This window comes from Anguilla anguilla, chromosome 9 (genome assembly GCF_013347855.1).
Source record: "Anguilla anguilla isolate fAngAng1 chromosome 9, fAngAng1.pri, whole genome shotgun sequence".
NCBI lineage: Eukaryota > Metazoa > Chordata > Actinopteri > Anguilliformes > Anguillidae > Anguilla > Anguilla anguilla.
In genome coordinates, this window is record NC_049209.1 from 29,640,984 (window position 1) to 29,661,123 (window position 20,140).

The following is a 20,140-nucleotide window of genomic DNA, read 5'->3' on the forward strand; positions in this document are numbered from 1 at the left end:
GGTCCAATACATAAACTATTAATTTTCATTTAAAATATTTGTTGTGTATTTCATTTATTTCCAAAAAACCAGGGAAGACCAATTTATTTTGAGATATTTGGTAAATTATTACGCAGCCGTGGCCGGAGGCATTATGTTTTCGGGCTGTCCTTCCGTCCGTCCCGATTCTCGTGAACACGATATCTCAGGAACGCCTTGAGGGAATTTCTTCAAATTTGGCACAAACGTCCACTTGGACTCAAGGATGAACTGATTAGATTTTGGTGGTGGTCAAAGGTCAAGGTCACTGTGACCTCACAAATCACGTTTTTGGCCATAACTCAAGAATTCATACACTAATTATGACAAAGTCTCACACAAATGTCTAGTAGGATAAAATGATGAAGTGACGACATTTTATATTCAAACTGGCGACTGGTTGGCGGAGGCATACAACCACGAGGTGGTATGTCTAGTTTATCTTGAACTAAGATATTTGCACATCACAATCAACCATTTGTGAAGGCTATAGATCATAGGTGGCCAACCCTGCTCCTTGAGAGCCACAGGGTTAGTTGACCAACAGAGAGCCAATCAGAGATAAAAGAAATTTGGTGAGATGAATAAGCTGTGTAATTAGTTGCTTAAATTGATCATATACATTTTAAGTAACAGTTACACCAGCTGACTCAGTGGCTGTCCAATATCAGGGCTGACCACCTCTGCTATTTATTCTTCCACTGTATGTGTTTGTAATTTTGAGAAAAGGATGCCATTTTGTAAATGCAATTGTTCTGCGAAGGGTGACAGTTTTATGTCTTGTGTCAGTTATTGTCATGATTAAGATAATTGTTTTTTAAAAAAACTTGAGGAAACAAGTGAGGAAACCATAAACGATATCTTTCAGAATACATCTTATATGTTTTATTTTTAAAGGCCAATATTCCAATGGGTTAAAAATAAGTCAGTTTCATTATTTAGTAATCGGTGGTGCAATGATCCCTTTTTTCTGTTGCCACACAATATCTTTGTTTTTCTCAATAATTCCCACTGTATCTGAATTTTAACTGTAGTTTGAGTTGTATGCAGTTTGCGGTAGTGCCATTAGAGGGCAGAGTAGGACAGGCCATGATTTAGCAAGCACTGTTCTTTGCTGTGAGCTAAGTACACTTCACGCGAATGACTTCTTTATGTAGATTCACATGAGCTCCTAATGGAAAAAACATACTATGCCAATCCCACTGTGGTTTAGTAATTCTGGATTAATAATTGTTATGGGTTTGAATCTTTGCTGTGGCTCTGCTTATGTATCATTGGGCAAGGGACTTCACCTGGCTGAATGTGTTTTTTAAATAGGCATTAGATGTCTAAATAGGTTATGTGTAAAATGTGAGATGTATAACTGAAGGCCAATAGGAGCCTGTGAGATATATAACTGACTCTGAGCTATTAAGTCTGCTAAGCTAATTTAAACAGATGATTAGTCTCTCAGGGTTGTAAATCCAAGGGTCGGCAGCTGGTAGACTGTGGTAGACTGCAGTGAGTATGATGGGGTAGATGCTGTAATGCAGTGAATGGACTGCACGTGTCACCCCGGTGTTCTGCGTTCGGTGGTGATGAACAGTGCGGAGGAGCTGGTGGGTGGGGGGTCACTAACCTCTTTGAAATATAACTGTGGATGAAGTGTGGACACGTGTTTGTGTGTGCATGTGTGTGTATTTTTCCAGTCATGCCTATGCCTATGTGTGTGTGTGCGTGTGTGTATGCTTGTGCATATATGTGTGTGTGTGCATGTGTGTATGCTTGTGCATATATGTGTGTGTGTGTATGCGCGTGCATATATGTGTGTGTGTGTGTGTGTGTGTGAGCCTGCCTGTCTGTGTGTGTATGAATCGCCCAGCACAGGTGGGGGTTGGCTGCCTGTAAGCAGTAGAGTGGGGGAGGGGGGGTTAATCCTTCTCAGCAGGAAGCCCCTCAGGTGGGGGGAAATGATGAGTTTGTTTCCCACTTAGAGTATTACGCAATCAAACAAGACTCATGTCGGGACGGGGGCAAAATGAGCCAGATTTCTCATCTGGGATGGGCGTCTCTATTTATAACCTACATCTCCCCATCCCATCTGAAGCCCCTCCACCCCCACTCTTTATTGAGCTCTCTGGATGAGGTGAGTATTTCAGCTTGATCCAAGCATCCTGGCACAAGTATTCCATCAGAATCATCTTCTAAATACCCCAGATCAACCTGACTTCCTACTTCCTAAAAACACCTAATCTAATTCTGTCTTTTAGTCTGAGGATACTTACACCAAGTTTACCTATACCCACAATGCACTGCTTCCCCCAGGAATTCCGTCTGATGAGTGCAGTATAATGTAGTTATGTAATCCTGTGGTGAATGTGTGTTTCTGTGGGGGGGATGTGCTACAGAACAAATAAAAGATAAAAGCTCCCATGAACAGAGTAGATTTATGGAACGTGGGTGGTTTAAAGGTACTTGGGTAATCTGTGTGGAGGGTGACCAGTGTGTGACCACCAGAGGGGCTATAAATCAGGGTCTGGGTGGGCCGTAATCTGGGTCTGTGTGCTACTCCACGGGAGTGCATGTGATTAAACCACCACTAATTAGCATAATCCCACCCACCAGATGTCTCTTGCTCTTAAATCTGTAAAGCGGGTCGATGCCTCCTAGAGGTCCAATCTGCCCCCACTGTCGGGAACCCGTAACCCACCGCGATCAGCTCTTACGCGTTCTCTTCCTCCTCCAAGCAGCATCTGCAGGGGCAGGGAGCGCCTTCCAGGATGTACTGTACCCCTGGAGGTAAGAAGTTAGGATGCACAGCTGGAATTTCGGAATGACGGGGATGAGAATTTAAAGGCTTGCTCGTAACCATGGACACATGATTGCGAGCATGCGTGCGAGTGTGCAAGCGTGTCTGCCATACTGTAAGTGCTGGCTCCCATGGTCCTTTTCTTCAAGCCCTGTGTGTGTGTGAATGGGGCTGATGTGCACGTTTTGGATCAGGGTGTGACAGTAGGTCACTAGCTCAGGATATGTCTGTAACCATTCCTACATTTCTTGATAAGGTTACTGTTTTCTTGCTTGTAGTGACATACAAAAATAATAGTTTCCGTTTATCTTATTGTGCTGATTTTGTTTGTGTACTGTAGTTCGGTGTCTGCAGATAGATCGGTTAAATCCCCATATCTCTCCTTGGACAAGTACCTGCTTATCTTCCATGTACAGTGCTCTCTTCAATTATATTCAATATAAGTTCAGTTAGTGAAATGTCATGTTTGTGGAATGTTGCCTTTAGGCAACTACATCATACACTTTGGAGTATGTAATGGGGTAAGATATTACATGTTTACACTTAGAAAAAAGGTACAAAAAAGTGCCTAAAAAGGTACAAACTCTTGTCACTGGGGTGATACGCTATAGGTACATAAAATTGTAGCCCTAGTCAGCAATACATAATTCATTTGTACCTATTTTGCTTGTTAAAGGTACTTATTATTACCCAAATAGAACATTGCTGTACTTTCAGAGTATATTTGTGAAATGTGTTTAAACATAAGTCCACTATACCTTTATTTATGAGAGTACTGACACTGAGTAAATGTGAATGTGTTTTTATAACTGCATAAATTAATTGAATTCTTTGTCTTATCTCTGTGGATGGAATTTAAGAACATCTAGTGGAGATGCTGTTGCTCTAGGGGCATATAGTAATTAAAAATAAATAATCTAATAAATATTAACAGTATTGGTGTGGCACATTTCATACATCAAATGGCAACACAAAGTGCTTCACAACAGTGTTCCCATGGGACTGAGCTTTTGCTGTCGATACTGTCGGGATCAGTTTGTTATTAATTTTTCATTCTTGTCAATTTAAAAAATAGGTATTTGCAGTGACCTCTACAATTCAGCATTGCCTTTTGCAAACCATTAGGGTAGACTGCTCTTCATGTGCAGGTTTACCACATGGTGTGTGTGTGTGCAGGTTGGAGAGTAAGATGATGAGGCTTTTTCCTCTCTCTATGCTACCCTGAGGATTATCCCTGTAAATCAAGTGATTGCTGATCTGGAATCAATTTCTCTACTGCTTTCATTAACTTATTACTAAGAGAGCAAGATCTGCCCTCAGAGCAGGGAAGATCCTGCTCTCATTATTCATCTGTCACTCATTATTTATCTGTCCCAGCAGCGCGTGGGCTCCTATTGGTCCTTAGAGGGGATGAGCCACACCCCCATGTCCATCACTCTGTTAATTGCCGGAGACATGCCCATCATTGAATGAACGCATGAAAAGAGTAGGCCTACTTGAGATGAATGTCTGTTCTTACGCCCCCATCCCCTGCGTATATGTGCCATATAGCCACATAGCATCTCCTTTAGTTTCTATAATTATGTCAGGACACTCATTAATATTATTTGTTATGCTATCTCGGTAGCCATATCTCTCTCACTAGTTAGCCACCTAGCTAACGACCTGCCTATCCCGCTCACTAGCTATCTCTCCATATCTCTCTCACTACTACTAATAGTACTAGTTAGCTGCCCAGCGATCTCCCTAACTCTCTCACTAGCTAGCTGGCAACCAAGCTATAACTTAAGTCCATGCGTCATTTTAGACTCTCGTCCCTGTACTGTTTTACACGATTGTACCATAATAAGTTGTTCCTCCATTTTTCCTCACTTAGCGGACCTGTATAATTCACGAAACTGTATCATACATAGACATATATATGTCTATGGTATCATATTGGTGAAGTAGGAAGCCTCAAGCCTGAAGCTCTGATTGGCTGTGTTGACCGGCAGTGCCCGCGAAAGTGAAATCGTGGGCAACATTTTTCTGGCAACTTTGGTTGCTGGACGTCGCTTACCTACATAGGGAATTAATAGACTTCCGGAAACTGATCAACCGAGTTACTCGCTGCGTGAACGCGGGTTAATCAATGGGTAATTCATGTAAAACGTGATGAATGTTGACAAGTAACAATGAGTATTGTTTGCGTTAAAAACAGATAATACATTGTGTTTTAATCAGAGCTGACGTTGAAAAGTATTGTATCTTTAAAGTGGACACCTTTGCATTGTTCTAAGCGTGACGTTCTATTCCTCATGCCTCGGCTCGCACCTTTTTACAGTCTCTGGCTCGCACCCGCTCTCACCCACATGTATGACAGGCTAGCTCCGCCCCTGCGAACAATGTAATTATATCGATATATGTATTATGTAACATAATGGGGAATGTTTGAGTGTGTGTGTAAATGCATGGACACGCTGTTTTGTGTGCGAGACGCGAGTACAATCAAGAAAGTCTGCACTGCTTTAGCTTTTGAGAGGGAACCGCATTGGCTCTTTTTGAAGCTGACCGGGACTTGGTGTGTGTCATGTGTGAGCGGGATGGAGGCTTCTGTACAATAGGACTTGTTCGTCACTGGTTGTGTGCAGCGACCGTGTACAACGCTGGAACACTGAACTACACAGTGCCATCAGAACTGTGTGCTGCATTAAAACCAGTGTTTTTACAGTATGCATATGAAATCGGGTTGGGAAAGGTTGGGCCTTAGTCTGTTTCTGGATTTCAGGCCAGTTTCTGCTCTTAGTGATTTAATTAACCTAATCATTTTTATGATCTGATATTTTCGCTACATTCTGTGATATGAACAGCAGCTTATGAATGTTCTTGTACGGTATTTAACAATTTTACTGTGAACTGCTGTTGGTGTATATGACTAGGACCTACTTAGCTGATTGAGCCAAGGTACCTGGTGGCAACAAAAACCTGTATACAGACCAGCCCACCCCCAGTATAAAACCACAGTGTTTTTTATAATGCTGATATTAATCCGTAGTGTTTTGCTACTTTTATGTGAACCCAGAGTCAGTGTGCTTGAGTAACGTCATAGAGCTGGCGCAAGCATTTGCAAAGCACTCCAGGTCTTCCTGCCTCCTTTGGAAAATTAATGGGTTCAGAATTAATCCTCATATAAATTTTATGCCAGTGAGATACTAATGAACTTGACATAGAGGGGCCAGGGGGGCAGATGAAGAGGAGGGGGGGGGGGGTTCTGTCATTTATGCAGGTTCAGTGCCACACTGGGTGCAACAGCAGTGTGCCAACCTTTGGTTTGCACTTGCAACATTCTGATTGCATGGGCACTCTCATACTGGATTCCTTCATTTTAGGAAGTGTGTGGTTTGCCTGTGTTGCTCACTTTCCCCCCATAATGAGTTTCACACGGTAAAACACCTTCTGGTTTTAGCATTTGTACAGTACCTTTAAGCAGACCAGTTTTTTTTTTTTTTTTAATTTGCACAGGGTCTGTGTTAGATCTGTAGTTCCATCAGTGTCTTGAGTGTGTGTGTGCGTGTGTGTGTGTGTGTGTGTTTAGTTTAGCAAAGCTCTTTGTTTTCATTAAAGTATTTCAGCAGCTCTAAATCCCCTAATTTGATCTCAGAATGAAGTGGAATCAGTGTGGCTTGCTGTGGTTAACCAGTTTTAAGCAGAGGTTTAAGCTATAGTTTTAAAATGGTGGTCAGCCAGAAGTTGCGTGACACAAGCATCACCAGTGGTTGGTATTAAAAATCATGTAACATACTGTGTATATTACTATTCTAACAGATATATGTGTTGGATATTTAATTTTATTCAGTTTAATTTTGATAGTGCTTCAAGCTAATATACATAAAAGTAGCTGTCTGAGTATTTTGGAAAATACAACCCTCCAGCATTAGCTCAGTTTGTTTGAAAGTCCAAGCTGCACCATGGCAATATCATATGCACTGCCAATGAATTAACAGGGGCGGCTTGGCATGACATTAAAGAGCAATTATTTAACCCAGCGAGACATTTGTGTGCCCATAAATATGACTGCAGATCACTTACGAAGGCCAGGATCCCGTGGGATCACAGAGAGTGCTGCTACACTATTGAAATGGGATTCAAACAAACCATTTTGTTACGAGGGGAAGGATATGTGGAGCTGCCCATAGGGCAGCCAACTACCAAACATTATGGACTGGGCCTAAATCCCGTCCATAGCTCCCATAGCAAAAGGAAACACTTTTCTTTGGAGTATGAGATACATGTAGGCCTATTCTTCAGTTTGTCATTATTACTGTGATTATACCTCTCTGATTGAGGCAGGGTGAATAGGTGATGTTGATGTACTGCCACTAACATAAAGAAATTGTCTTTCGATCGCTCACTGCCACAAACTAAGAAACAGAGTCTGCTGCAGTAGGATGCTGAATGAGTGGTGCACATTTCTATTAATTAATTTAAATATGCCCGATATTGGCATTGTTCAATTTCCATCTGCTATTAATGAGGTATGGAAATAGGACTGTTCTTTTGTAAGTGGTCCTCTGTTCTCCTGACCTCATATTTGTTTAACTAAGGACTACATAAGTGTTATTTCTAGTGTTCTTTTAAATACTACATTCACTCAAATCCCCCCTAAAATTTAGACTTGTGTTTTATGACCTGTCATATCTGTTGCTTGTACATTTGAACCAATGCCTGTGTTGGTGCAGGTACTGAAACAAAGGGAATTTGTTTGACCATTATCATGACCTGTCAAACATGTCATGACGTGTCCTTAACCTGCGGAAATTTCCATTTTTCAGTGCACGCAAGGAACTGGCTCCCAATATGGAAGATAAGTATGTTTCCAAAGCGAATCTGAATACCTGCTTAGAAAACATACCTAACTTTGACTAGCAAAAAACATTCTTGTAACCCCCAATGGCCATTTAAATTAGAGACCGGTGTCTAGTAATGCACTTTAAACCCAGACCGGGGGGAAAGGGGAGGTAAGCAGGTGCCAAGTCTGCATAGGGCCTGTAGTTACTAGTAGTTGTTAACAGCTATTGTGATCTGTGGAGTATTACAGTACCAACTGAATCATTGGTCGGTGTGGGAGTTTGTTGTAATTTAGATAAGTGTCACAAAGTGTGAGAATTTGAGTTGAGTTCAGCTGTTCCTCATTTTAGGGCTTTTATGTTCTTGTTCTGCTAAAATGGCCATCTGTAAATTTCCTCTCTAAGGCAGCTAAGACACAATTCTTTCACACAGGGCCACTAGAATATACTACACATTGTCACATCCTGGCAAGGTGGATTTTTCCTGCAGCAGTACAGGTTGAATACATCTTGTTGAAGGGAGAAACAGCAGTGACGTGCTGGGGAATCTATCCTCCACCCTTCTGGTTACAAATGTAGTTTCTCACAGAATTGCCATTGGAGTGCTGAACGCCGCCACCACCGCTTTTGCAAAACCCCCTGCCGTGTGGAGGGAGCGCCCCACCCGCGCCCGTCAGGTCAGCTGACCTGCCACAGCCGCTGTGTGCCTTCCTGCCTCAGCCGCTGGACCCAGGGGGTTCTCTAGGGGTTCCTCTCGGGGGGTGTGGCCAGTTTTGCATGCAGAGCATGCCGGCGTTGAGGCAGTAACCAGTCACAGTCAGAACTGAGCACAGTGCACACACGGTGCATATACACGGGGTTCACACTGGTTCCACGGAGGCGACCTGACGGACAGATAGACAGACAGGCTGACAGGCTGCACACAGGTGACAGGTAAAGGTCATTTTTCTTTCTCTTCTAGAAATATTCCGGTAATAGCTGTGTTGTAAGCGCGGCAAGAAATTAACACCAACCACCAGCCAAATGCTGGTAAATTCAATTCAATCTGTGACTGGTAATCTTGTCCCCTCAAGTGGCTGGTTAACCACCCATCTCTTGGAGGTCCTGTTTTATTCTGAATATCTTATTGTCTGGTAAAACAGCGAAATTGGTTGGTGAATTTTGGGATCCATCAGCCACTGGGGCTAGTGGACCAAAAAGTTACTTTCCTGCAACACACCTATTTCCAAAACATTGAATGGACTAGATCAGGGGTCTGCTACCCTGGTCATGGAGAGCCATAAGCTCTGCTGGTTTTTGTTTTCACCTTAAAATGAGCACCCAATTCAGACCCAAGTGACCAGGTGAAGTGAATTACCTGTGTAATCAACTGCTCTAATTGATTATTTCAGTGCAGAATAACAAGGAAGACCAGCAGAGCCTGTGGCTCTCCAGGACCATAAATGCAGACCCCTGTAATAGATCAATAAATAAATCAATTTTGGCACATCGTCTTATATAAGATATAAGATATAGCTGATTGTGTTTGATTGTACACAATGCTCCATTTGCTGGAGGGGTTGTAACATCATTATTAGAAATTGAATGTATGATGTAAGGAAAATTTTTGTGGTTGCGCTTTGGAATGTGTTGCTGCTTACAAGAACTGTAGGCAACAAGTGTTGCTTTTTTAGGTGGTTGTCGGAATGGAATATACAGTATTACCCAGGGCTGTCTGGCACTTGGTTCCCAGTCAATCTATACTGTACCCTCTATTTATATAATTACATTATAAAAAAACAAGCAGCAACTGCAGTGTTTTCAGTGAGCATCTCCCATGTTTCCTTTGGCTGGTGCATGTGTCTGGGCACCTCTGCCACAGCTCAGGGTGCTGTTCTCCATCTCCCACTGGGCACGGATCCAGATCCTGGTTATAGACCTGGTTGCCATGGTGACCAAATGCAGAGCTATTAAATCAGCTGATTCTAGAACATTCACTTCAGAGTTTAGTGCAGCATGTTTAAACGTCAAGATGCAATGATGCATTGTGGCTGCGGTGATTCCACTGTGGCCAAAGCGTCGGTCCGAAAAGGCTCATTTGTGTGCACCGCCTACAGGGTGTGACCTTTAGCAGAAGTGGGTAGTGTGAACAACATGGGCAACCAAAACATATACACAGTGCAGAATTTACAAATATTCCAGAATGAACTATGAAAGATTTGAAACAGCTGAAAATCAATCTGTATACCATAGGGGGGCGGAGGTGCAGTTAGCCTTTTCTCGGGATGCCTGAAAAACTCGTCTTTGCTCAAAAACAGTTTGGCGTTTGTGCATTCCCATGTCCTCAGTGAGATATGACACGCACAATGTTGTCAAGATCACGAACAGACCACACGGTGCCCTCCCATCCTGCCATGCCCTGGATATAGCAGAAGTAGCAGATTTTGAAAGTAGCTCTTTCACAACCTCCTTCAATAACAAATATCTGTATGAGATGTCAGGGAGTGGTTTGAGAGATGTTACAACTTATAAATAAAAAAGCTGAATTTTGGCATGAGTTCTGGGGCCTTGCATGGTTCAGCGAACTTTTGATAATGCTGGTAGTGTCAGTCAGTTGAACTCCTGCATCCAGCTCACATCAAACTATTTAATCAGAACCTGATAGTGGAGGTATACAATTCCATATTTGCTTCATATTCAGAGAGAGAAGGACATATTGTGTACCCAGGTTCAGCTTTTGGTGATAGTCTGCTATCTGCCACAAGATGTCATTCAGCAAGCTGCGATGCATAATGAGACCTTTGGGTTGGAAGAAAGGAGAGGAAAATGTTGAATGTCATCATCATAGAAGTGACATGAGGAACCATTATGCATGGAAGAGATTGCATGTAAAGGAGGAAAGAGGAGGGGTATGAAACCTTGGTTGACACTCATACGAAGGTTATGGGCACAAGATAAGTCTCCCACACAAACCCAAAGCCTAAAGCACCCTCCAAAGACCTAGGATTCAATCCAATTTAGAGTTGTACCCGAGATCTCGAGTGTAGTCGGGATGGGAGTAGGAGTTAGTGAAGCTGGTTATAGGTACATAAAATCATACCCCAACCCGGCAATGCAAAATTCATGTGTACCTCTTTCTTATTAGTGCCCAAACAGGATGTTATTGTACCTTCAGGGTATATTTGGGAACTTTTTTCCTCAAAGAACAAAAACGTACCTCCACTGAACCTTTATTTCTGAGAGTGAATGCCAAAGAGGATTAGGACAGAGCAGATGGAAGACACTCTAGCTGATTGAAGTGCTGCTTCTGTGATGGTATGGAGGGCAGTCTTAGTGGAGTCACCAGCCCTGAAGTCAGACTGGAAGGGCTCAATGTGGTTGGTCTGTGAAAGGAAGTTAGAGAATTGGTTAGATACTACAAGTGGCGCAGGGACCTGCCAATAATTCTGGATGGCAGTCGGGTCCAGTGGATCACAGCCTGTTGGAAGTGATTTATTGATCATAGAGTCAATTAACAGAAGTATGCTGGGTGAGAGACTGTCTGGAGAAGAGGTCAGGGGATGGGGTCCAGAGCACAGGTGGTTAGACAGTGCGATGTCAGCAGTTCAGAGATATGAACAGTCTTAAGTAGAGAGAATGAAAAAGAAGTAAGTCAGAGGATAATGAAGTCAGAATGATATTATACCGATCTTAGAATTTTGGGTTTTGAGAAAGGAGACAGGCTTATTTTACATGAGAGGAGAAGGCATAGAGGAGAGCTTAGTAGGTACGCAGGTCAGCAGAGGTGTTGGATTTTCTCTATTTCCATTCTGCAGTGTGGTCCATGTAGATTAAGGGGCTTGAAGGGGAGAATGTCAAGTGCAGATGGCAGAGAGAAGAACAGTGTAGAATGAAGGGCAGTGTGGGTGTGGGTGCAGGTTTTAGCTCAGCACTATGACACCAGATTCAACTAATTAACTAATTGTGGTCTTCAATGAAGACGTCAATAAGTAGAATCAGGTGTCTTACTGCAGGGCTAAAACAAAAACCAGCACCCACACCGGCACTTTCCGGACAAGATTGGACACCCCTGGTGTAGAAGCAGCAGAGGCAACAGACAGACACATAAATGACTCCAGTGATGGGAAAGAAACATTAGAAGAAGGGGTTGTGGGGAAGGAATAAGCAGTAGATAGACCTTCAGGGGTTGCAGTGTTGTATGGGGTGGTCCAAGTTTCAGTGAAGACAGGGAACTGGAGAGAGTAAGGAAGCCTAGGCCACAGTGAAACCAGCCTTTCTGGGTGGCAGGCTGACAGTTTCATCGGCCTGCACCGCATGAGTTGTCATCCGAGATCACTGGAGGGCAGATTGTGAACGTTTCCGTGTGTAAATGTGCCTCTCACAATGACCGCACCCTTTTACAGAAGAGAAGATTTAAGAAGCTTTCACCTTCCTGTCGTTCTTGTTTACTGAATGATACAGTCCGATAAGTGCCCTTATCTGACCATATTATAACCAGTGTCAGTGCAAGTGAAACTCTGATCTCTCTCTCTCTTCAGTCCTCTTCAAACCGAATGCTCTAGGTCTATGAAATACCTGCTCAGATGATCAGGGGCACATTTGCTTCAGAGGACCTTAGTGAGTAGCTGCTGCAAACTCGCCCTTGTGGTGCTGATTAATTGTGGTTTTCACCTGTTCCAGCTATCCAGAAAGAGAGGGTCTGTCTCTACTTTTGTTGCACAACAGGAAGTGTGTGCTGTGCTGAAACAACGTTGAAAATGTTGAAATTCTGTTATGAAACCAGTGATATGTTTCGTCAGTTCTGAGAACCTCTGCTGTGGTAAAACTTTGACATAAACAGCAGTTTTGAGGATGGATCGTAAAGGGAGCGCCTAGTTATAGGAAAAAACTTTTAAAATCCCCAGTGACAAAAAACTAATCCACTGGCAGAACTAATAAAATAGGGTGACATATCAATGCATTGCTACCAAACTGTCACTGAACAGCTCCGTTTGCTTGATTGACTAGTTCATGTCTGCTTTGGACCGATGTTTTGGTCTTAACCCTGTTATATTAGCCACGACTAGAACCAGAAGCCAGCTGTAGGATTCTCATCTGCCTGATCTAGAGCCGCAGTATTGAAGCCTGTGCTTCAGCCCCGTAACAACCCTGCTGCTACTGTAGTTAACTGGAACTAGGCACTGAGAATCGTGGGTGGATTTTTGACAACCTCTGCTGATTGGCCAGTCCTGGCTGTGGGCAGGAACAGTGCTGTGATAGACACTGCAGCAGAAACACATGCGGGTTTATTTTATGCATCAAGCTGCTGTAAAACAAAAGAAAATTACTGCGCTGTGTGTGGGGGGGGGGGGTGTTTTAGCAGTTAGGCTGCTTATTTTGATGAATGCGTTCTGTATGAAGGCCCCACCCATGACACAGCTGAACACTTCACCGATTCTGTTTCTTATCTGAATCACTTCATTGCTCCCTGCTGTTTCTCTCTACTGCTCTCTAGGGATAGCTCCCCTTTGTTTTACAGAAGGACGTTGGTTGAAAATCTCTTAAAATATAGCCTGTAGTGCTGTTACATAATTTACTGGACATTACTATTGGATACATTTTTCTGCAGTATATGATCGACCATGAAGAATTTGAGACCTGATACACAAAACGTCACTCATACTATAAAAAACAAATGAATGCTGTTTTATTTACAGGAGAAAAGCACTGACAGCCAAATGATAAATATGAATAAATATTTAAATTATATCTAGCAGTGGGTTTGAAGAGCAAGTTTTTGTTTCCCTCGCTTCTGTGAATTCTTTTTTTTTTGTCTGGATATTGCCAGTATTGGAGTGACTGAAGTGTCATTGCAAGCCAAGCTGCTGCTTTTACTTCTGATTAACTTACTTCTTGTCACCTGTTGTTTCTGCCCCTGCCTGTTTATCAGCTGTTTATTTTTATAGCATACTGTCATATCATCAGTCAATCACAATGTATTTATATAGAGCATTTTACCAGAAATTGACACGGTACACCTCACAGCATACCCCAGCCAGTAAGCCAAATTCAAGAGAGACAAGGGAGAACTCCCGAGGTGGCCTATAGGAAGAAACCGTGGGAGGAGCCAGGCTCAGTAGGCGGAGCTCATCGTCCTCTTGCCGGCTCGAGGGTATGGGATTCATAGGGGACCAGCATGGCTGAGTTTCCAGTCTATCTACTCAGTTCAGGTCCAGTTGTGTGAAACCATCTGTGGGTGGAGGATCCGGGGTGGGGTGGGATGGCAGGCTGTGGGGGAGGGTGGGACTGTCCCTGAACTTGAACTATTTAAACCAAACTTTTTAGAGGCAGGCATTTGTTATATCAGTTAGATCTCATTGGCCTAACGCCACCTGCAGCCTAGCATAATTTGATTGATCACTTGATTTATAGCCTGCATCTAGAAGGCCATTAAGACAAGCACAGGACACTGGTTCAAACAATAAAAAACTCATTTCTTTCTCTCTTCTTTAAGTATAGCTGGAGTTTTTTTTTCTTGCCCAGTCTTAAATCTCACAGGAAACCGGTTTCTCCCTTAATTTCTAATTTCACACTCACAGCCAAAAAAACTTTATAGGTAGAAAAGTGGTGTGATACCTGAGTAGTTTAATTCACGGGACTATGAAACCTGTACTTGTTTGGAACACACTGTCCATGCTTGTGGGGATGCAAGAGGTGGCACCTCTGACCTGCTTGTCTACTTTCACCGTAATTAACCAAAATCTTCTATTTGACCAAAATTTGCGTGTTCTCCTGCAATGCACTTCACCAAAAGGCAGCGCTGTCGTCACACAGTTCCTGGGGAGGAAGTAAAAGCTTGGTGGGTCTTGGTTGCAGTTGTGTTAATGTGTAGGGTGTCCACCATCTCACTTAGTCTGACTGTTATCCATAGAGTCACATGACCCAAACTTCCTCTGACAAGACAAAGGAGCATGTTGACCCCACCCACGCAATGCCAGAACGCCTGGTAAATGTGCGTCACAAGCTCATAAATAGATCTAATACCAGCTACAATTACAATGAATGTGCTTGTGCAATGCGCTTTGCCAGAGGTTGTCAGGGATACTGTAATAAAAAACCATATGTGAAGTGTACTGTACCTCCCCTAAAGTGACGTGATACTTAATGGATATCGCTTGCCTTAGTTATGTAAATACCAGAAATAATATTTATTTATTCCCCCCCGCCCTCTCTCTCTCTCAATCTCTCTCTCTCTCTCTCTCTCTCTCCCCCCCTCGCGCTCTCTCTCTCTCCGTCTCTTTCTCTCTCTCCCATCAGCTACCACCAACTTGGACTCTGAGAGCAAGAGAACGGGCCACTTTCGATCGTCATGGCAACAGCATGTGAACGTGTTGGGCTCGTGGAGTAGGCCGGAGTGTGTGCAGGAGCTGCATTGGGAAGCACAGCTCAATCTGCAGAGACTGCTACAAGGTAGGAGGGGATGGGAAGGTTGGGGGGGGGGACTGGGGGCCATTGGGTGGTTTTCCCTAGGCTATTCAGGGGTTTGTGCGGTTATTCATTCTTTATTTTTCAAACTGGCTCATTTCCAGTGAGTTTTGTGTGTGGATTTGATTTGTGTGTCTGCTGTATTGTTACTGTTTCATATGTCTCATATTAATGAACCCAGAATGCTAAGATCATTTTGGGGTTGTAGGGGGGTGTAATGTGGTTTCCTGTTAAATGTTTCACACCCTGCAGTGAGCGCTGTGTCCATCCTTCTCTATGAATGTTATTCATGTTGCTGCTGGAGCTGGAGTAGCACCAGCTGCTCTAATTATTCACGCTGAATATGTTTATCTGTTGATTCATTTACAAATGTACAGAGCAGGTGAAGGTGCAACTCTAATAAATACCTCAGTGTCTAAGCTGCCTGCCCCCCCCCCCCGTTTCTTTCTTTCTCTCTCTCTCACTCCCTCCCTCTGTCCCCCTTTATTTCACACTCCTTCTCTTTATCTCCCTCTTTCCCGCCATGGTGATTGTTAGCTATTGGCGAAATAAAATAGGCATGTTTAATGTACGTGGGCTGCTTGAGTGCGGTAATATGGTTTTACCTTTTGGATGAGACCAGTCTAGCCAGAGCTGGTGATGTCTGTCCTTCTGCTGCTTCTGTGTATGTTGTGCGTTCATATTTGCTTTTGTGCCTGTGTGCGTGCCTGTGTGCAGGGGGCTTGGAGAGAAAGACAGTAGGAGAGTGAGAGCGAGTAGGAAGTGCTATACGTTTTATCATCTGTGATATAAAATGTCCACCATTTGCTGCACTTTTGTTCACCTCTCACCAGTGGTATTGCTAGCTGGTGTCAGCTAATGCACAGAAGTCCCCCTAGAACACTAACGTGACCTTCAGCTCTTGATTCCTCAGTAACCCTTAGTAACCCTTTTAAAAGTCAGTTTTTTTGGAATGTTTTCTAAGTCAGTGTTCTAGACCTCCATTGCTTTCAGCAATTATTGTTATTATTGTCACACTGACATTAGAATGTTAAGTCTAGTACATTCTAATCACATATTTGTGTTCTTATACCTTAAAGGGTAAATATCTCCCTGGTTAGGTGATTCATCCATGTGTTTGGCCCTGGAGTAAACCCATCAGAATGGCACAGAAATAGTCTTCACCTCTGAGAGAATGCAGTAGAGTTTGAGGGGCTGAAGCAGTAAACTCTTCTTATTATTGCTGGTTTAGGGCACAGGTGGGAGTTCTCTCCTGCAGTTCTGGGGCGAGAGAGCAGCATGATCTGTATCACGACGAATATAAACATATAAAATGAACAGCCTTCTGGCTTACCCAAAGCTTGCCTGTACTAAACCCTGTGTGCTATTATCTCTGCTTAAATGCTCTTTGTATAGTGTGCAAATGGTCTATATCCTAGTCCTATATTTTCAGTTGTCAGCACACAATCCTGCTGTGGACAGCCCCCGTTGTGAGTCCTCATTCACAGCTCCGGAGTCATTTTAATTAGCCTGCTGGTTTACGATATACCTCATTTTAATTACCCCCCGCCCCACTAGAAAAAAAATTATCTTATTACATGGGGGATAGCAATTAAAATAGGATTAAATGGGTTTCCACTGTAATTCTGTGCTGAAGGGGAGCTTTGAGTCTTGATAGAGGGAAGTTCAGTTTGGTTTCTCTGCAGTGAAAAATAGCTTTTAAATGGTGTGAAACGTGTGTTATTGTGTGCTTGCCTATATGGTGTGGTCTTTCAGGGGGACGTCTCTGGGACGTGTCCTGGGGTGAAAGGGCTGGGTATGGGGTGGCTTGGGGCAGAAGGGTATTAGAGGTATTAGAGTCCAGATATGACCCAAAGTATCTGGACACCCCTTGGTCTGGGGCTGTTTTCATGCTTTGGGCCAGGTCCAGGGAAGGCAAATCTCAATGCTACAGCATACAATCATATTCTATGATTCTGATTGTGTGGAAAGGGGGTGAGTACTTTATACAAAGCAGGAATGACAGTCCTCTATGCTGGGATGGACATTATTTCAATTTCATGTATTTGAATAACTGTATTTAAGATTTGAACAAGTATTTTGTAGTTTGTATTTTATGAATTTGGAAAAATATTACAGTTGGTATCATGGTACTTATGAAAGAAGAGTTTTTTCTGCATTTTCAGAATACTCAAAATACATCATAGTCTCTTTCCTACCAAGTCGTGATTTATTTAAATAAAGCCTCTGCATTCCCCCTTTCTATCTCTGTGCACTTCATTAGCTTGTGCTCTGTAATCTTAATGTGTGATTCGCTTATCCGTGTGTCAGTTAGCCTATTATTAAAGGGATATCGCACTTTAATAATAGGTTGAATTAGTTTATTTTGATACATTTATCTGTTGCCACACTGGGGGGGAGGGGGGATGGAGAGTGAGGTAATGCTAAGGAACGCGGTTTTTTTCTTTTATCTTTTCTTCTTTTTGGCACGAGAAGAGTTTGGCGAGCAGCTTAACGACGACACAGAGGCGCAGCGTCCGCGCTCCCAAAGCTCAGAGGGAACCCCGCAAAGTCGGGATCGCACCGCCACCTTCCCCGAGGAAGGGCCAGACCCCGGCTGCCTGGTAACGGCTCCTCCTTCCTCTTCCTCCTTACCCCGCCCATCTGGCAATTACTGAACCCTGCTCGGATTACGCGTGACAAACGATCGACCACTATCATTAAAGATGAACTGTCCCCTGTAACTTTGCTCATACGTATTCGCATTATTGTCATTGTGATAGAACCGTAACTGACTGGGAAGAATGAAGAAATGCCATTTGTATGTATACCTAGCCATGGCAGAGGCTCAGTACAATGGGTAGTGCCAGTTAAAGTTCAAGTGCACGTTCTTATTAAACAATAAGGTGCACAGTCGTCATCACATATCCTCCAAAGTCCCAGCAATTCATTTTTGTCCACTGTAGGGGACATGGGTCTCTGGTCTTAATCTCAAAAGTCATATATTGTACTATGCTGAGATCTACAATACAAGGGACATTCAGTAAAAATAAAACAATGTCATGTTTTTTTTCTTCTGGGATTCAGGAGGATGAACAAGAGCTAACTAAACCACTGTGGTGTCTGAGCTTGATAATGACATCATAAGACTATGGATAAAGTAAAATAAAAAACAGTCATACTTTCATAGTTGTATTGTCCCTTTATATCCTTTATGTCCAGTTTTAATATACTCTTGTCATGTGCATGACTTGCTACAGGTAATATCTGAGCAGGGGTGTGTGGATCAGACTGCGTCGGTAGGGGTTTTGGGTCACGACTCGTCCGGCAGCTGTGCTGAACACCCCCGGGTGGGCCCCCCCATCCCGGAGAAACCTCGCTGGCTCCTCAGACCCTTCACCCGAGCCCACCTGGTGTTCACAGACGCCACAGGTATGGCCTGCTCACCTCCCTCACCACGGCTGCCTGCCCCTCCGGCTAGGCCAGGTCTGACTGCGGTCGAGTACACAGGCCGGTTATGCCCGGCCTCTGACTGTGCCATTCTGCATTTCTCTCCCATTTTCTGCTCAATTGGTTTTGCTTTGTTTTTTAATTTGCTTATGAATCCCCTTTATCCTGCAAGAGTCCGCTTTCTTTCATTTCTCTCTCGTTCTCTCCCCCTATCTGTCTCTCTCTTCTCTCTGTGTGCTTATCATTCTTTTCTCCCTCTTTCTCATTCATGCATCCTCCTCTGTGCCCCCCCCCCCAGTAGCATCTTGGGGGTCCAGAAAATGCCATTTTTTTCTCCGCCCACTGATGCTGACGAACAGGTAGCAGTTTCCGTGGCAACTCTCTGCTCTTCCTTCGCCAGGCGAGGGCTGAGAGAGAAAATAGAAATGCCCATTTTTACTCCCTTATGTTCCACTTGTTTTTCCTCCTTTTTAAAGAATGTTTGTCCTATATTAATTGTGACATTTCAAATGAAATTTGCATGCCTTTTTTTGTAATGAAGGCATGCAGATACTACATATTTCATTCACTCAGCAGGGAAACCAGAAGTTACTGAATGTAATATCGCATAGCTGTTTGCTAATATGATCTAATGCTCAGTGCGCAATGATCTTATGAGGAGAACAACTTTACCTAGAACTGCTGTTCATATCAAGCATAGTCACCATACCAGCAACCTGCTTATATTGCCAATGTTAATCTTACAATGATTCCTGCACTGACTATTTTGTTTCTTAGCCAGTTTCAATAATTGTCTGGCTGAATGGAAATAAATCCCTGCAGCAATGCTCAAGCATCTAATATAAGGCCTTCCCAGAATGGTAAATGGTAAATGGACTGCATTTATATAGCGCTTTTATCCAAAGCGCTTTACAATTGATACCTCTCATTCACCCATTCACACACACACACACTCACACACCAACGGTGAAAGGCTGCCATGCAAGGTACCAATCAGCTCATTGGGAGCAATTAGGGATTAGGTGTCTTAGGGGTTAGGGACACTTCGACACACCCAGGGCGGGGGATCGAACCGGCAACCCTCCGACTGCCAGACAACTGCTCTTACCTCCTGTCGCCCCACAGAAGAGGGTTATAGCAGCAAACGGTGGACCAACTCCACATTAATGCCCTTAATTTTGGATGAGGTCTTGTATGTCAGGTGTCCATGTACTTTTGGCCCTGTAGTGTATGATGTGTTGCAGCAACCTTTCTCAGCTTTGACAATTGGCAGGTTGTGAACAACATTGTGAGCACCCATGTAAAAACAGTTCCCTTACCCAACAAAAAATGTTGCCATATAAACATAATACAATATATGGGATGAACATTTGTATATAAGGCAATCCAAATATGTTTTCCAGCACATGCTAATATTGTCATGTTTGGTAATAAATTCTCTTGGTTATATTCAAATATGTTCTGCGGTAATTGGCATATTTTATAATATACAGTTAAATGCGAAAGAATCGTGAGTGACAAAATTTTAGTTTTTTTTTGGCTCTGTACTCCAGCACATTGAGTTTGAAACAGAACTGTCAATATGAGGTTAAAATGCAGACTGTCTGATTTAATTTGAGCGTATGCATGTCTGTTG

General features: G+C 43.2%; 1 protein-coding gene across 1 annotated transcript in view; it reads left to right on the top strand.

The window, feature by feature from the left end:
- Nucleotides 1–20,140, top strand: part of LOC118234974 (NHS-like protein 2) — a 34,633-nt gene that overhangs the window by 5,333 nt on the left and 9,160 nt on the right. The window contains exons 2-4 of the mRNA XM_035431876.1: nt 14,908–15,060; nt 17,551–17,678; nt 18,315–18,486. Of these exons, the coding sequence (XP_035287767.1) occupies nt 14,908–15,060; nt 17,551–17,678; nt 18,315–18,486 (453 nt within the window). The remainder of the gene's footprint in view (nt 1–14,907; nt 15,061–17,550; nt 17,679–18,314; nt 18,487–20,140) is intronic.